Below are 16934 nucleotides of genomic sequence, written 5' to 3' on the forward strand. Positions count from 1 at the left end.
AGTGCACTGTAAAGGGAATAGGGTACTGTGCTCAGGTTAAACGTTGTGCACTGTAAAGGGAATAGGGTAGTGGGCTCTGGTTAAAAGCAGTGCACTGTAAAGGGAATAGTGTACTGGGCTCAGGATAAAAGTAGTGCACTGTAAAGGGAATAGGGTACTGGGCTCAGGTAAATTAAAAGTAGTGCACTGTAAAGGGAATAGGGTACTGGTCTCCGGATAAACGTAGTGCACTGTAAAGGGAATAGGGTACTGGGCTCTGGTTAAACGTAATGCACTGTAAAGGGAACAGGGTACTGGGCTCAGGTTAAACGTAGTCCACTGTAAAGGGAATAGGGTACTGGCATCAGGTTAAAAGTAGTGCACTGTAAAGGGAATATGGTACTGGGCTCTGGTTAAGGTAAATTAAAAGTAGTGCACTGTAAAGGGAATAGGGTACTGGTCTCCGGATAAACGTAGTGCACTGTAAAGGGAATAGGGTACTGGGCTCTGGTTAAAAGTAGTTTACTGTGGGAATAGGGCCCTGGGCTCTGGTTAAAAGTAGTGCACTGTAAAGGGAACAGGGTACTGGGCTCTGGTTAAATGTAGTGCACTGTAAAGGGAATAGGGTACTGGGCTCTGGTTAAACGTTGTGCACTGTAAAGGGAATAGGGTACTGGGCTCTGGTTGAAAGTAGTGCACTGTAAAGGGAATAGGGTACTGGGCTCTGGTTAAACGTAGTGCACTGTAAAGGGAATAGGGTACCGGGCTCAGGTTAAAAGTATTGCACTGTAAAGGGAATAGGGTACTATGCTCAGGTTAAACGTAGTACACTGTAAAAGTAATAGGGTACTGGGCTCTGGTTAAACATAGTGCACTGTAAAGGGAATAGGGTACTGGGCTCAGGTTAAAAGTAGTGCACTGTAAAGAGAATAGGGTACTGGGCTCTCTGAAGTCTATTTCAGTTCCACATAACTTCCTGTAGCAGTGTCACCACATGTCAGAAACCAGGAAACTGTGGGGGTGAGAAACACAGAGCCTCCCACACTATCTCTCCAGCGTCGCTAGATACACGCACACATGACCCACGCACACACACGGCACAAACACACACACAGTGCACTGTAAAGGGAATAGGGTACTGTGCTCAGGTTAAACGTTGTGCACTGTAAAGGGAATAGGGTAGTGGGCTCTGGTTAAAAGCAGTGCACTGTAAAGGGAATAGTGTACTGGGCTCAGGATAAAAGTAGTGCACTGTAAAGGGAATAGGGTACTGGGCTCAGGTAAATTAAAAGTAGTGCACTGTAAAGGGAATAGGGTACTGGTCTCCGGATAAACGTAGTGCACTGTAAAGGGAATAGGGTACTGGGCTCTGGTTAAACGTAATGCACTGTAAAGGGAACAGGGTACTGGGCTCAGGTTAAACGTAGTCCACTGTAAAGGGAATAGGGTACTGGCATCAGGTTAAAAGTAGTGCACTGTAAAGGGAATATGGTACTGGGCTCTGGTTAAAAGTAGTGCACTGTAAAGGGAATAGGGTACTGGGCTCTGGTTAAACGTAGTGCACTGTAAAGGGAATAGGGTACTGGGCTCTGGTTAAACGTAGTGCACTGTAAAGGGAATAGGGTACTGGGCTCAGGTTAAACGTAGTCCACTGTAAAGGGAATAGGGTACTGGCATCAGGTTTTTAAGTAGTGCACTGTAAAGGGAATAGGGTACTGGGCTCAGGTTAAACGTAGCGCACTGTAAAGGGAATAGGGTAGTGGGCTCTGGTTAAAAGCAGTGCACTGTAAAGGGAATAGGTTACTGGGCTCAGGTTAAACGTTGTTCACTGTAAAGGGAATAGGGCCATGGGCTCTGGTTATAAGTAGTGTACTGTAAAGGGAATAGGGTACTGGGCTCAGGTAAAAAGTAGTGCACTGTAAAAGAAATAGGGTACTGGGCTCAGGTTAATTAAAAGTAGTGCACTATAAAGGGAATAGGGTGCCATTTGGGACACATCCAATAACACTTCAGATAGTTGTCTTCATCACATCTCTCCTTTCCCATCACACACTCCTCCATCATGGTAGAGTGTAGTCTATTTCAGTCCCACAGCGTCACCACATGTAGCAGCGTCACCACATGTCAGAAACCAGGAAACTGTGGGGGTGAGAAACACAGAGCCACACACACACAGCGCACACAAATGCATGCATATACACACATGAAGACACAAAAAAAAACTTGACAAGCCACAGACTGAGAGATACTAATGATGAGGAAGAGTCGTTGGTCTTCTTTACTGTAGTAAAGAATGAGAGTACAATAGAGACCAGTGCCGTTTCAGATGAGGGAGGACAATATATTTTTTTTATAAGCATGGCCTTATTTCTATTACAGCATATTGGATGACTGTCATTCATATTCCATTCACCCAGTTCAATGTAACAGTGGTGGGTTTAGGTTACTGTCGTTCATATTTCATTCACCCAGTTCAATGTAGCAGTGATAGGTTTAGGTTACTGTCATTCATATTCACCCAGTTCAATGTAACAGTGATGGGTTTAGGTTACTGTCATTCATATTCACCCAGTTCAATGTAACAGTGATAGGTTTAGGTTACTGTCATTCATATTCACCCAGTTCAATGTAACAGTGATAGGTTTAGGTTACTGTCATTCATATTCCATTCGCCCAGTTCAATGTAACAGTGATAGGTTTAGGTTACTATCATTCATATTCAATTCAACCAGTTTAATGTAACAGTGATGGGTTTAGGTTACTGTCATTCATATTCCATCCACCCAGTTCAATGTAACAGTGATAGGTTTAGGTTACTGTCATTCATATTCACAAAGTTCAATGTTACAGTGATAGGTTTAGGTTACTATCATTCATATTCCATTCACCCATTTCAATGTAACAGTGATAGGTTTAGGTTACTGTCATTCATATTCCATTCACCCAGTCCAATGTAACAGTGATAGGTTTAGGTTACTGTCATTCATATTCACCCAGTTCAATGTAACAGTGATGGGTATAGGTTACTGTCATTCATATTCCATTCACCTATTTCAATGTAACAGTGATAGGTTTAGGTTACTGTCATTCATATTCCATTCACCCAGTTCAATGTAACAGTGATGGGTTTAGGTTACTGCCATTCATATTCCATTCACCCAGTTCAATGTAACAGTGATGGGTTTAGGTTACTGTCATTAATTTTCACCCAGTTCAATGTAACAGTGATGGGTTTAGGTTACTGTCATTCATATTCCATTCACCCAGTTCAATGTAACAGTGATGGGTTTAGGTTACTGTCATTAATTTTCACCCAGTTCAATGTAACAGTGATGGGTTTAGGTTACTGTCATTCATAGTCACCCAGTTCAATGTCACAGTGATGGGTATAGGTTACTGTCATTCATATTCCATTCACCCAGTTCAATGTAACAGTGATAGGTTTAGGTTACTGTCATTCATATTCCATTCACCCATTTCAATGTAACAGTGATAGGTTTAGGTTACTGTCATTCATATTCCATTCATCCAGTTCAATGTAACAGTGATGGGTTTAAGTTACTGTCATTCATATTCCATTCACCCAGTTCAATGTAACAGTGATAGGTTTAGGTTAATGTCATTCATATTCACCCAGTTCAATGTAACAGTGATGGGTTTAGGTTACTGTCATTCATATTCACCCAGTTCAATGTAACAGTGATGGGTTTAAGTTACTGTCATTCATATTCCATTCACCCAGTTCAATGTAACACTGATGGGTTTAGGTTACTGTCATTCATATTCCATTCACCCAGTTCAATGTAACAGTGATGGGTTTAGGTTACTGTCATTAATTTTCACCCAGTTCAATGTAACAGTGATGGGTTTAGGTTACTGTCATTCATAGTCACCCAGTTCAATGTAACAGTGATAGGTTTAGGTTACTGTCATTCATATTCCATTTACCCAGTTCAATGTAAAAGTGATGGGTTTAGGTTACTGTCATTAATTTTCACCCAGTTCAATGTAACAGTGATGGGTTTAGGTTACTGTCATTCATAGTCACCCAGTTCAATGTCACAGTGATGGGTATAGGTTACTGTCATTCATATTCCATTCACCCATTTCAATGTAACAGTGATAGGTTTAGGTTACTGTCATTCATATTCCATTCATCCAGTTCAATGTAACAGTGATGGGTTTAGGTTACTGTCATTCATATTCCATTCACCCAGTTCAATGTAACAGTGATAGGTTTAGGTTAATGTCATTCATATTCACCCAGTTCAATGTAACAGTGATGGATTTAGGTTACTGTCATTCATATTCACCCAGTTCAATGTAACAGTGATAGGTTTAGGTTACTGTCATTCATATTCACCCAGTTCAATGTAACAGTGATAGGTTTAGGTTACTGTCATTCATATTCCATTCGCCCAGTTCAATGTAACAGTGATGGGTATAGGTTACTGTCATTCATATTCCATTCACCCAGTTCAATGTGACAGTGGTGGGTTTAGGTTACTGTCATTCATATTCCATTCACCCAGTTCAATGTAACAGTGATAGGTTTAGGTTACTATCATTCATATTCAATTCAACCAGTTCAATGTAACAGTGATGGGTTTAGGTTACTGTCATTCATATTCCATTCACCCAGTTCAATGTGACAGTGGTGGGTTTAGGTTACTGTCATTCATATTCCATTCACCCAGTTCAATGTAACAGTGATGGGTTTAGGTTACTGTCGTTCATATTCCATTCACCCAGTTCAATGTAACAGTGATAGGTTTAGGTTACTGTCATTCATATTCACCCAGTTCAATGTAACAGTGATGGGTTTAGGTTACTGTCATTCATATTCACCCAGTTCAATGTAACAGTGATGGGTTTAGGTTACTGTCATTCATAGTCACCCAGTTCAATGTCACAGTGATGGGTATAGGTTACTGTCATTCATATTCCATACACCCAGCTCAATGTAACAGTGATGGGTTTAGGTTACTGTCATTAATTTTCACCCAGTTCAATGTAACAGTGATGGGTTTAGGTTACTGTCATTCATAGTCACCCAGTTCAATGTCACAGTGATGGGTATAGGTTACTGTCATTCATATTCCATTCACCCAGTTCAATGTAACAGTGATAGGTTTAGGTTACTGTCATTCATATTCCATTCACCCATTTCAATGTAACAGTGATAGGTTTAGGTTACTGTCATTCATATTCCATTCATTCAGTTCAATGTAACAGTGATGGGTTTAAGTTACTGTCATTCATATTCCATTCACCCATTTCAATGTAACAGTGATAGGTTTAGGTTACTGTCATTCATATTCCATTCATCCAGTTCAATGTAACAGTGATGGGTATAGGTTACTGTCATTCATATTCCATTCACCCATTTCAATGTAACAGTGATAGGTTTAGGTTACTGTCATTCATATTACATTCACCCAGTTCAATGTAACAGTGATAGGTTTAGGTTAATGTCATTCATATTCACCCAGTTCAATGTAACAGTGATGGATTTATGTTACTGTCATTCATATTCACCCAGTTCAATGTAACAGTGATAGGTTTAGGTTACTGTCATTCATATTCACCCAGTTCAATGTAACAGTGATAGGTTTAGGTTACTGTCATTCATATTCCATTCGCCCAATTCAATGTAACAGTGATAGGTTTAGGTTACTGTCATTCATATTCCATTCACCCAGTTCAATGTAACAGTGGTGGGTTTAGGTTACTGTCATTCATATTCCATTCACCCAGTTCAATGTAACAGTGGTGGGTTTAGGTTACTGTCATTCATATTCCATTCACCCAGTTCAATGTAACAGTGATGGGTTTAGGTTACTGTCGTTCATATTCCATTCACCCAGTTCAATGTAACAGTGATAGGTTTAGGTTAATGTCATTCATATTCACCCAGTTCAATGTAACAGTGATGGATTTATGTTACTGTCATTCATATTCACCCAGTTCAATGTAACAGTGATAGGTTTAGGTTACTGTCATTCATATTCACCCAGTTCAATGTAACAGTGATAGGTTTAGGTTACTGTCATTCATATTCCATTCGCCCAATTCAATGTAACAGTGATAGGTTTAGGTTACTGTCATTCATATTCCATTCACCCAGTTCAATGTAACAGTGGTGGGTTTAGGTTACTGTCATTCATATTCCATTCACCCAGTTCAATGTAACAGTGGTGGGTTTAGGTTACTGTCATTCATATTCCATTCACCCAGTTCAATGTAACAGTGATGGGTTTAGGTTACTGTCGTTCATATTCCATTCACCCAGTTCAATGTAACAGTGATAGGTTTAGGTTACTGTCATTCATATTCACCCAGTTCAATGTAACAGTGATGGGTTTAGGTTACTGTCATTCATATTCACCCAGTTCAATGTAACAGTGATGGGTTTAGGTTACTGTCATTCATAGTCACCCAGTTCAATGTCACAGTGATGGGTATAGGTTACTGTCATTCATATTCCATTCACCCAGTTCAATGTAACAGTGATGGGTTTAGGTTACTGTCATTAATATTCACCCAGTTCAATGTAACAGTGATGGGTTTAGGTTACTGTCATTCATAGTCACCTAGTTCAATGTCACAGTGATGGGTATAGGTTACTGTCATTCATATTCCATTCACCCAGTTCAATGTAACAGTGATAGGTTTAGGTTACTGTCATTCATATTCCATTCACCCATTTCAATGTGACAGTATTAGGTTTAGGTTACTGTCATTCATATTCCATTCATCCAGTTCAATGTAACAGTGATGGGTTTAAGTTACTGTCATTCATATTCCATTCACCCAGTTCAATGTAACAGTGATAGGTTTAGGTTAATGTCATTCATATTCACCCAGTTCAATGTAACAGTGATGGGTTTAGGTTACTGTCATTCATATTCACCCAGTTAAATGTTATAGTGATGGGTTTAAGTTACTGTCATTCATATTCCATTCACCCAGTTCAATGTAACACTGATGGGTTTAGGTTACTGTCATTCATATTCCATTCACCCAGTTCAATGTAACAGTGATGGGTTTAGGTTACTATCATTCATATTCACCCAGTTCAATGTAACAGTGATAGGTTTACGTTACCGTCATTCATTTTCCATTCACCCAGTTCAATGTAACAGTGATGGGTTTAGGTTACTGTCATTAATTTTCACCCAGTTCAATGTAACAGTGATGGGTTTAGGTTACTGTCATTCATATTCACCCAGTTCAATGTAACAGTGATAGGTTTAGGTTACTGTCATTCATATTCCATTCACCCAGTTCAATGTAACAGTGATAGGTTTACGTTACCGTCATTCATATTCCATTCACCCAGTTCAATGTAAAAGTGATGGGTTTAGGTTACTGTCATTCATATTCCATTCACCCAGTTCAATGTAAAAGTGATGGGTTTAGGTTACTGTCATTCATATTCCATTCACCCAGTTCAATGTAAAAGTGATGGGTTTAGGTTACTGTCATTCATATTCCATTCACCCAGTTCAATGTAACAGTGATGGGTTTAGGTTACTGTCATTAATTTTCACCTAGTTCAATGTAACAGTGATGGGTTTAGGTTACTGTCATTCATAGTCACCCAGTTCAATGTCACAGTGATGGGTATAGGTTACTGTCATTCATATTCCATTCACCCATTTCAATGTAACAGTGATAGGTTTAGGTTACTGTCATTCATATTCCATTCATCCAGTTCAATGTAACAGTGATGGGTTTAGGTTACTGTCATTCATATTCCATTCACCCAGTTCAATGTAACAGTGATAGGTTTAGGTTAATGTCATTCATATTCACCCAGTTCAATGTAACAGTGATAGGTTTAGGTTACTGTCATTCATATTCACCCAGTTCAATGTAACAGTGATAGGTTTAGGTTACTGTCATTCATATTCCATTCGCCCAGTTCAATGTAACAGTGATAGGTTTAGGTTACTATCATTCATATTCAATTCAACCAGTTCAATGTAACAGTGATGGGTTTAGGTTACTGTCATTCATATTCCATTCACCCAGTTCAATGTAACAGTGGTGGGTTTAGGTTACTGTCATTCATATTCCATTCACCCAGTTCAATGTAACAGTGATGGGTTTAGGTTACTGTCGTTCATATTCCATTCACCCAGTTCAATGTAACAGTGATAGGTTTAGGTTAATGTCATTCATATTCACCCAGTTCAATGTAACAGTGATGGGTTTACGTTACTGTCATTCATATTCACCCAGTTCAATGTAACAGTGATGGGTTTAAGTTACTGTCATTCATATTCCATTCACCCAGTTCAATGTAACAGTGATAGGTTTAGGTTACTGTCATTCATATTCACCCAGTTCAATGTAACAGTGATAGGTTTAGGTTACTGTCATTCATATTCCATTCGCCCAGTTCAATGTAACAGTGATAGGTTTAGGTTACTATCATTCATATTCAATTCACCCAGTTCAATGTAACAGTGATGGGTTTAGGTTACTGTCATTAATTTTCACCCAGTTCAATGTAACAGTGATGGGTTTAGGTTACTGTCATTCATAGTCACCCAGTTCAATGTCACAGTGATGGGTATAGGTTACTGTCATTCATATTCCATTCACCCATTTCAATGTAACAGTGATAGGTTTAGGTTACTGTCATTCATATTCCATTCATCCAGTTCAATGTAACAGTGATGGGTTTAGGTTACTGTCATTCATATTCACCCAGTTCAATGTAACAGTGATGGATTTAGGTTACTGTCATTCATATTCACCCAGTTCAATGTAACAGTGATGGGTTTAAGTTACTGTCATTCATATTCCATTCACCCAGTTCAATGTAACAGTGATAGGTTTAGGTTACTGTCATTCATATTCACCCAGTTCAATGTAACAGTGATAGGTTTAGGTTACTGTCATTCATATTCCATTCGCCCAGTTCAATGTAACAGTGATAGGTTTAGGTTACTATCATTCATATTCAATTCACCCAGTTCAATGTAACAGTGATGGATTTAGGTTACTGTCATTCATATTCCATTCACCCAGTTCAATGTAACAGTGGTGGGTTTAGGTTACTGTCATTCATATTCCATTCACCCAGTTCAATGTAACAGTGATGGGTTTAGGTTACTGTCATTCATATTCCATTCACCCAGTTTAATGTAACAGTGATGGGTTTAGGTTACTGTCATTCATATTCACCCAGTTCAATGTAACAGTGATGGGTTTAGGTTACTGTCATTCATATTCACCCAGTTCAATGTAACAGTGATGGGTTTAGGTTACTGTCGTTCATATTCCATTCACCCAGTTCAATGTAACAGTGAAGGGTTTAGGTTACTGTCGTTCATATTCCATTCACCCAGTTCAATGAAACAGTGATGGGTTTAGGTTACTGTCATTCATATTCACCCAGTTCAATGTAACAGTGAAGGGTTTAGGTTACTGTCATTCATATTCCATTCACCCAATTCAATGTAACAGTGATGGGTTTAGGCTACTGTCATTCATATTCACCCAGTTCAATGTAACAGTGATAGGTTTAGGTTACTGTCATTCAGATTCACCCAGTTCAATGTAACAGTGATGGGTTTAGGTTACTGTCATTCATATTCACCCAGTTCAATGTAACAGTGAAGGGTTTAGGTTACTGTCATTCATATTCCATTCACCCAGTTCAATGTAACAGTGATAGGTTTAGGTTACTACATCATACTAAAATGTTCCCTATACCCAGTGGCGGATTTAACTATATACCGTTATGGAATGGTGACAAGTGCGCGATCGGTTTTCTATTGCTCATTTGCACGTCTCGTCAATGATATCATGTCACCTTGTGGGACTGTGGGTTAATTAACCTTGTCGGAGTGGGCGCCCTGATTCTAGTTTGTCAGCTGGGGAGGCGAGGGGGGCGGGGGTAGGTTGACCTCAGGTCTCCCCACTGAAAGCCCGAGGTAGGGGGAACGGGGGAATCTATCAAATAGCGCACCTCTAATTACTAACGCAATTAGTCAAATCAGTCACACTATGAAATGCTACCAAATAAAACACAATTCATTCACATCCTGTGAATGTATAGTTTCACAGACATATTCTTGCATTTCTTTCTGGTTTGTGTGAAATCGTTAAGAATAACATAAAACCAGTCTGCACAGCACCAAGGTGAATTGGTTTAGTCTTGACTCTTGGTTGACGGTGTTGGGGAATGGATAATGTATTGATGCTCGAGTGCCAAATCAACACAAATTTGAGTCTATTTGTCTTTGTTACTTCTTTTTGACATTTATGAGTCTTATTTTTGTATATATTTTTATATTTATATAGTTTTAAATGTTATGATTATTTTGTGTTGTTCCAAATCTCTGAATAAAAATTACAGTTAGTGCAGAATGGTGGTTTTTTGGGGGTGGCGGGGGGGTAGTTTTAAACAGTTTTAAACAAATTAAGCTAGAACCACCACTGCCTATACCCATCATGAGGTTGCTACAACATAGGTGCACAGGTTGAGAGAAAAAAAAATGTCAAATTGACAGACAGTGGCACATTCAATGCACACTCTTGCCTGTATCTGCAAACTAGAGTTCCTATTGGACAAATGTAGATACGTTAATCACCGTTTCATTCAGATTGCTTCCATTTTTTCAACAGAATTGGCAGAATGAATACACCCCTGATCACTCGTAAACACAGTTCAAATTCATAACAGCCAAGTTGTATTCCTTCTCTCATCTATGCGCTCTCCTCCTCTCACCTTGTCCCTTCGCTTGTGGACTTCAATGCACAACACGTCAGGTCTGTGACCAGGTAAAAAAAACTTTCCAAGCCAAACCTTATCATAACCACTACACACAGCCTACATTGTTGTCACCATATTAGCTAGAGTGACTTCATAGTCAGCTAGCTAATAAAACTAACACGTTAGTAAACCCACTACAATCATGCAGTAATGTTACAGGGTACAGTCAGTAAGCAGTTTAGCACTTACACTGGTGGGCTCCGGTGGCAATACATTTGTAAAACCAAAAGCTTCTATTGACTTGGAAAAGTTCCAGAGTGTTGTGTTAGAAAGTCATAGCCAAGTAGCTAACATAGCATCCCTCTGTTTGAGCAGGTTGTTTGAGAAGGCTAAATTAGCTAGCTGCATTTGCTAGCTAAGTAAGTCAAACTGAAAAAAATGAAATCTCTCTCTTTCTTATCCTTCATTTTGGAAGAAATTAATTTGTTTTAAAACTGTTCTACTATTGTCTTTCTCTCTCTTTGAGTCAACTACTCACCACATTTTATGGACTGCAGTGCTAGCTAGCTGCAGCTTATGCTTTCAGTACTAGATTCATTCTCGGATCCTTTGATTGGGTGGACAACATATCAGTTCATGCTGCAAGAGCTCTGATAGTAATTACTTCCGGAGGACATCCTCCAACCTATGTAAGTCTATGGATGGGGTGAGAGCCATGAGTCTCCTAGGTTTTGTATTGAAGTCAATGTACCCAGAGGAGGACTGAGGCTAGCTGTCCTCCGGGTATACCATTGTGATACCCTACAAATTGCTGTTGAGGCTACTGTAGGCCTTCAATGCAAAATAATGTGTTTTAATAAATTATTTGGTGACATGATTATATTTAGCATAGTTTTATCTAAAAAGGATAACTTTTTAAATGTTTTACTTTTTTAATATATTTTTTTATTCACTGAGGAGCCTCCACTGCTCTGCTACTCTCTGTTCTTAATGCTCTTGAATCCAGCAACCAATTTTCTTTCTGAGAGGGACATTGTGTGTGTGTGTGCGTGCGTGCGTGCGTGCGTGGTCAGCTTATACCATATGTTTATTTTGGCTATGGATACATACCATTGCAGCACTGACTGCATCGCCGACTATTATTGACTTATGCATGATTCATTAACTGCAATCTCATCAACATACACACGCACACACAGAGAATGTATGAGAATTTTCTTCAGTTACTGTCACTACCATGCATATTCTCCCCCAAGCCGACATTGTGAAGGCTCAAGAAACTACACTGGCCTTTGTGCAAACTGGAGACAGGTTTGGGCGGTAATACAGACTTTGTGCCATACCGGGATATTTGCTGTTTTCAAATCCCACTGATAGCATTGCTAACCTTTTGGATTACAGGGTAACAAGTACATGTAAAATCCAATAGAGAATGCTAACTAAATGCTAACGAGTGCATTGGGAACATTTTGTACAGTTTCTGACCTAAACTATACAAGTATAAAAGTACCTAAAAAATGCTACTCACAGTTTGCTGAACGCACAAAACAAATTTTAGCTAGGAGGGGATTCTCTGCTGTTATGAAGCAAATTCTTTATTTTGGAAGAAGCTAACCACTTATCTAGACAGCTAACGAGCTACTAAATTAGAAAACTAAATGCACAAATGCCTCTAGCACATTTTAGAGATTTAACTTTATAGTTATAAGATATCTAGCTGGTAAACATTTAGTTGTGAATTCCATACTGTAATTAAATCACCTGGCTCATGCTGCACAACAATGAGTGACTCACAAGGCTCCGGTCTCTCCTCCCCACCTATAGGCAGAAACTCAAACAGGAAGCACCCGTGGTAAGGACTGTTCAATGTTGGTCTGAACCATCAGAATCTATGCTTCAAGACCGTTTTTGATCATGCGGAGAATAGTATTGAAGTTCAGTGCATTCGGAAAATATTCAGACCCCTTCTGTTTTTCCACATTTTGTAACTTTACAGCCTTATTCTAAAATGGATTAAATAAAACATTTTCCCCATCAATCTACATACAATTTCCTATAATGGCAAAGCAAAAACAGGTTTTTAGAATTTTTTGCAAATGTATTAAATCTAAAAAACAGAAATTACCTTATTTACATAAGTATTCAGACCCTTTGCAATAAGACTCAAAATTGAACTCCGTTGCATTCGGTTTCCATTGATCATCCTTGAGATGTTTCTACAACTTGATTGAAGTCCACCTGTGGTAAATTCAATTGATTGGACCTGATTTTGAAAAGGCACACACCTGTCTATATAAGGTCCCACAGTTGACAGTGCATGTCAGGGCAAAAACCAAGCCAAGAGGCCTATTTGGAATGCTAAGCCAAACAAAATTAAACATGCCTATTTATATAATGAAAATGAGTTTGGGGTGGCTAAAATTATTAAATATTAAAGCTTTAAACCTTCACTCATATATAAGTTATGCTTAAATGGTTGTCCAGTAGATAATTTTTAAGAAAGGCTCATCCTTTGTTAAAATGTCCTTTTTGCCTTCATACAGATTACAACTTCTCATTTCGGACTAATTGAAAATTTAATTTAGTTTAAAGTATAGCCCTTTCTTAAACAAGCCATACAAAGCTGGTTAAAATTTCAGTTTTATCCTCCGGAAAAGATAGAACAAATAAACTCAGCAAAAAAATAAATAAACTGTGTTTATTTTCAGTAAACTTAACGTGTAAATATTTGTATGGACACAACAAGATTCAACAACTGAGACATAAACTGAACAAGTTCCACAGACATGTGACTAACAAAAATTGAATAATGTGTCCCTGAACAAAGGGGGGGTCAAAATCAAAAGTAACAGTCAGTATCGGGTGTGGGCACCAGCTGCATTAAGTACTGCAGTGCATCTCCTCCTCATTGACTGCACCAGATTTGCCAGTTCTTGCAGTGAGATGTTATCCCACTCTTCCACCAAGGCCCCTGCAAGTTCCTGGACATTTCTGGGGGCAATGGCCCTAGACCTCACCCTCCGATCTAACAGGTCCCAGATGTGTTCAATAGATTTGTAGTCTACTCAAAACAGACCCCCTTTCAAAGTAAACAAGCACTCATTAGGATAATTTATGGCCAATTAGTGGGCACGGAGAACACACCTGAACACACTTAACAAGATAGAGGATAGAGAGAGTTTTGTTGATTCTGAGAACAGAATGTATATGTTTTTAAATATTTAAATATTTTTCTAAGAATGTTTTATGAACTTTACTAACAGTTTCTTGTGGTTTTGATGGAAAGTTCTTAACTTCTTTGGGATAGAGGGCGGTATTTTGACGTCCGGATGAAAAGCGTGCCCAAAGTAAACTGCTACTCAGGCCCAGAAGGATATGCATATCATTGGTAGATTTGGATAGAAAACACTCTAAAGTTTCTAAAACTGTTAAAATCATGTCTGTGGGTATAATAGAACTGAAATGGCAGGCGAAACCCAGAGGACAAACCACCCCTCCCCCCAAAAAATATCATCCTACCACTGATTTCAATGGCTGGCACTTTTATAATAGGGTGAAATCGTTCCCGATTGCAGTTCCTAGGGCTTCCACTAGATGTCAACGGTCTTTAGAAAGAGTTTCAGGCTGGTTTATGGAAAAATTTGCCAGAAATTGTAGTTTTTCTAGGTGGCTCCCATTTTGCTGTAGTGTTTCCAAGCGCGTGAATGAGAACGCGTTCTTTGGTATTTTTCTCCGGTAAAGACACTAACGGTTCTCCGTCTTAAATTGTATCATTTATTTGCGTACTTGTTTGGATAAGTTTATTGGTAACGTTTGGGATAAATGTTTTATGCATTTTGAAGGAGGGAAACCGAGTGGATTATTGACTGAAGCTCGCCAGCTAAACTGAGTTTTTATGGATATAAAGAAGGACTTTATCGAACAAAAGGACAATTTGTAATGTAACTGGGACCTTTTGGAGTGCCAAAAGAAGAAGATCTTCAAAGGTAAGGCATATATTATATCCCTATTTCTGACTTTCGTGTCGCAACTCCCTGGTTGAAAATGATTTGTTATGCATTTGTGTGCTGGGCGCTCTCCTCAGATAAATCGCATGGTTTGCTTTCGCCGTAAAGCCTTTTTGAAATCTGACACGGTGGTTGGATTAACAATAAGTTAAGCTTTATTATGATGTATTGCACTTGTGATTTCATGAAAGTTTAATATTTATAGTAATTTAATTTGAATTTGGCGCTCTGCAATTTCACAGGAAGTTTTCGAAATGGGAAACGCTAGCGTCCCATCAATCCGCAAGAAGTTAACGTCCTTTGAACTATTTGAGAACATGACAGTAAATGACAGTAAATAGAGCCATGAGGACACTTGTAGGAAACGTTATGCTGACATTCCCACAGAAGAACGTTGTTTCTTAATGTTCTCTGAACTATGAGATTATTCCAATGTCAAACCAGTTCCTATAACATTACCAACATTGAAATTAAATGTAACCACTTTTGCACTTTGAGGAAACGTTCTGTTAAGTGCTAGCTGGGTTTTCAACTGTACATGTCACACATTAACTATGCTATCCCATCCACAACAGTCCAGAAACAGTTTGGTCATCCTGAATGCACCCAAACAGGTCAGTCTTTCACATATCTGAGGGGCCTATAGGCAGGAAGTAGGCAGGAAGTAAGCAGGGAATAGGCAGGGCTACATTCAAAGGATCTGGGAACATGAGGAGTCAACCTCATGTTCCCAGCAGTCTGCACTACAAGACAACCACAGAGCCACTTCCTATCTGTGTCCCAAATGGCACCCAATCTCTCCTGTAAAGTGAACCACTATTGACCAGGACCCATAGACCCCATAGGGCTCTGGTCAAAAGTAGTGCACTATGTAGGGAATGCGGTGCTCAGCATGGTCTGTGTGATGATGATGTCACTTGCTAGGCCACAATGGATGCAATAGGCTGCTCTGTTGTGTGTTAGATTGCAGAGTGCTTTAAAGACCTGAATGCTGCCAAACGCTGCCATCCTAAATGGTATTTACAGAGAGTTTGGCCAGTCAGTCTTACCTGAGGCTCCATTGCCAACCTGCAGATGGATGGGAGAGGCCTGGTTGGTCCTGTCGGACTCGCTCTGACCCCAAAGGCACACACACACCACATACACCGTCACCAGCCACACACACCCCATCCTCCTGAGAAAGAGAGAGAGAGATAAAGACAGACCCAGGACAGCAGCACAATTAGACACGACCAAATCATGAGAAAACAAAAAGATAATTACTTGACACATTGGAAAGAATCAACAAAAAAACTGAGCAAACTAGAATGCCATTTGGCCCTAAACAGAGAGTACACAGTGGCAGAATACCTGACCACTGTGACTGATCCAAACTTAAGGAAAGCTTTGACTATGTACAGACAGTGAGCATAGCCTTGCTATTGAGAAAGGCCGCCGTCGGCAGACCTCGGCAGACCTGGCTCTCAAGAGAAGACAGACTATGTGTACACCTCCCACAAAATGAAGTGGAACCTGAGTTGCACTTCCTAACCTCCTGCCAAATGTATGACCATATTAGGGACACATATTTCCCTCAGATTACACAGACCCACAAAGAATTTGGAAACAAACCCAATTTTGATAAACTCCCATATCTATTGCGTGAAACACCACAGTGTGCCATCAATGTTGCCACAAGAAAAGGGCAACCGGTGAAGAACAAACACCATTGTTAATACAACTCATATTTATGTTTATTTATTTTCCCTTTTGTCCATTATAACTAGTTGCACATAATATGTCATTATTATTTTGGAACTTTTGTGAATGTAATTATTTTATTGTTTATTTCACTTGCTTTGGCAATGTAAATATATGTTTCCCATGCCAATAAAGCACCTTGAATTTGATTGAATTGAGAGAGAGAGAGAGAGAGATAATATTATCCATCTCTACATCCAGGGCATCCCAACTTTTAAAAGTTTGGAGCACCACATGAAATGTATGAGCACCAGCAAATAAGATTTTTTAAATCAATTGTGATACAGCCTACTGTATATTGGGCCTATATGAATTATATCTACTTTTTAAGAGCATGTGTCCTAGAAACTAATCAAATAAAATGATATTTGTCACATGCTTCTCAAACAACCGGTGTAGACTAACAGTGAAATATATATGCATGGGCCCTTCCAACAATGAAAAATAGAGAAATAATTGAAAAATAATCACAAGGA

The 16934-nt window shown here is 39.1% G+C and overlaps 1 protein-coding gene across 6 annotated transcripts in view; it reads right to left on the reverse strand.

Annotated features, from left to right (window-relative positions):
- The window catches only part of LOC110490120 (stromal interaction molecule 1), a 106102-nt gene that overhangs the window by 84948 nt on the left and 4220 nt on the right, over positions 1–16934 (reverse strand). For all 6 annotated transcript variants that reach the window (XM_021563300.2, XM_036944419.1, XM_036944417.1 and 3 more), the window contains one exon: positions 15768–15892. In XM_021563300.2, the coding sequence (XP_021418975.2) occupies positions 15768–15888 (121 nt within the window). In that variant the 5' untranslated portion in view covers positions 15889–15892. The remainder of the gene's footprint in view (positions 1–15767; positions 15893–16934) is intronic.

Source organism: Oncorhynchus mykiss, chromosome 15 (genome assembly GCF_013265735.2).
Source record: "Oncorhynchus mykiss isolate Arlee chromosome 15, USDA_OmykA_1.1, whole genome shotgun sequence".
In the NCBI taxonomy this organism is placed as follows: Eukaryota; Metazoa; Chordata; class Actinopteri; order Salmoniformes; family Salmonidae; genus Oncorhynchus; species Oncorhynchus mykiss.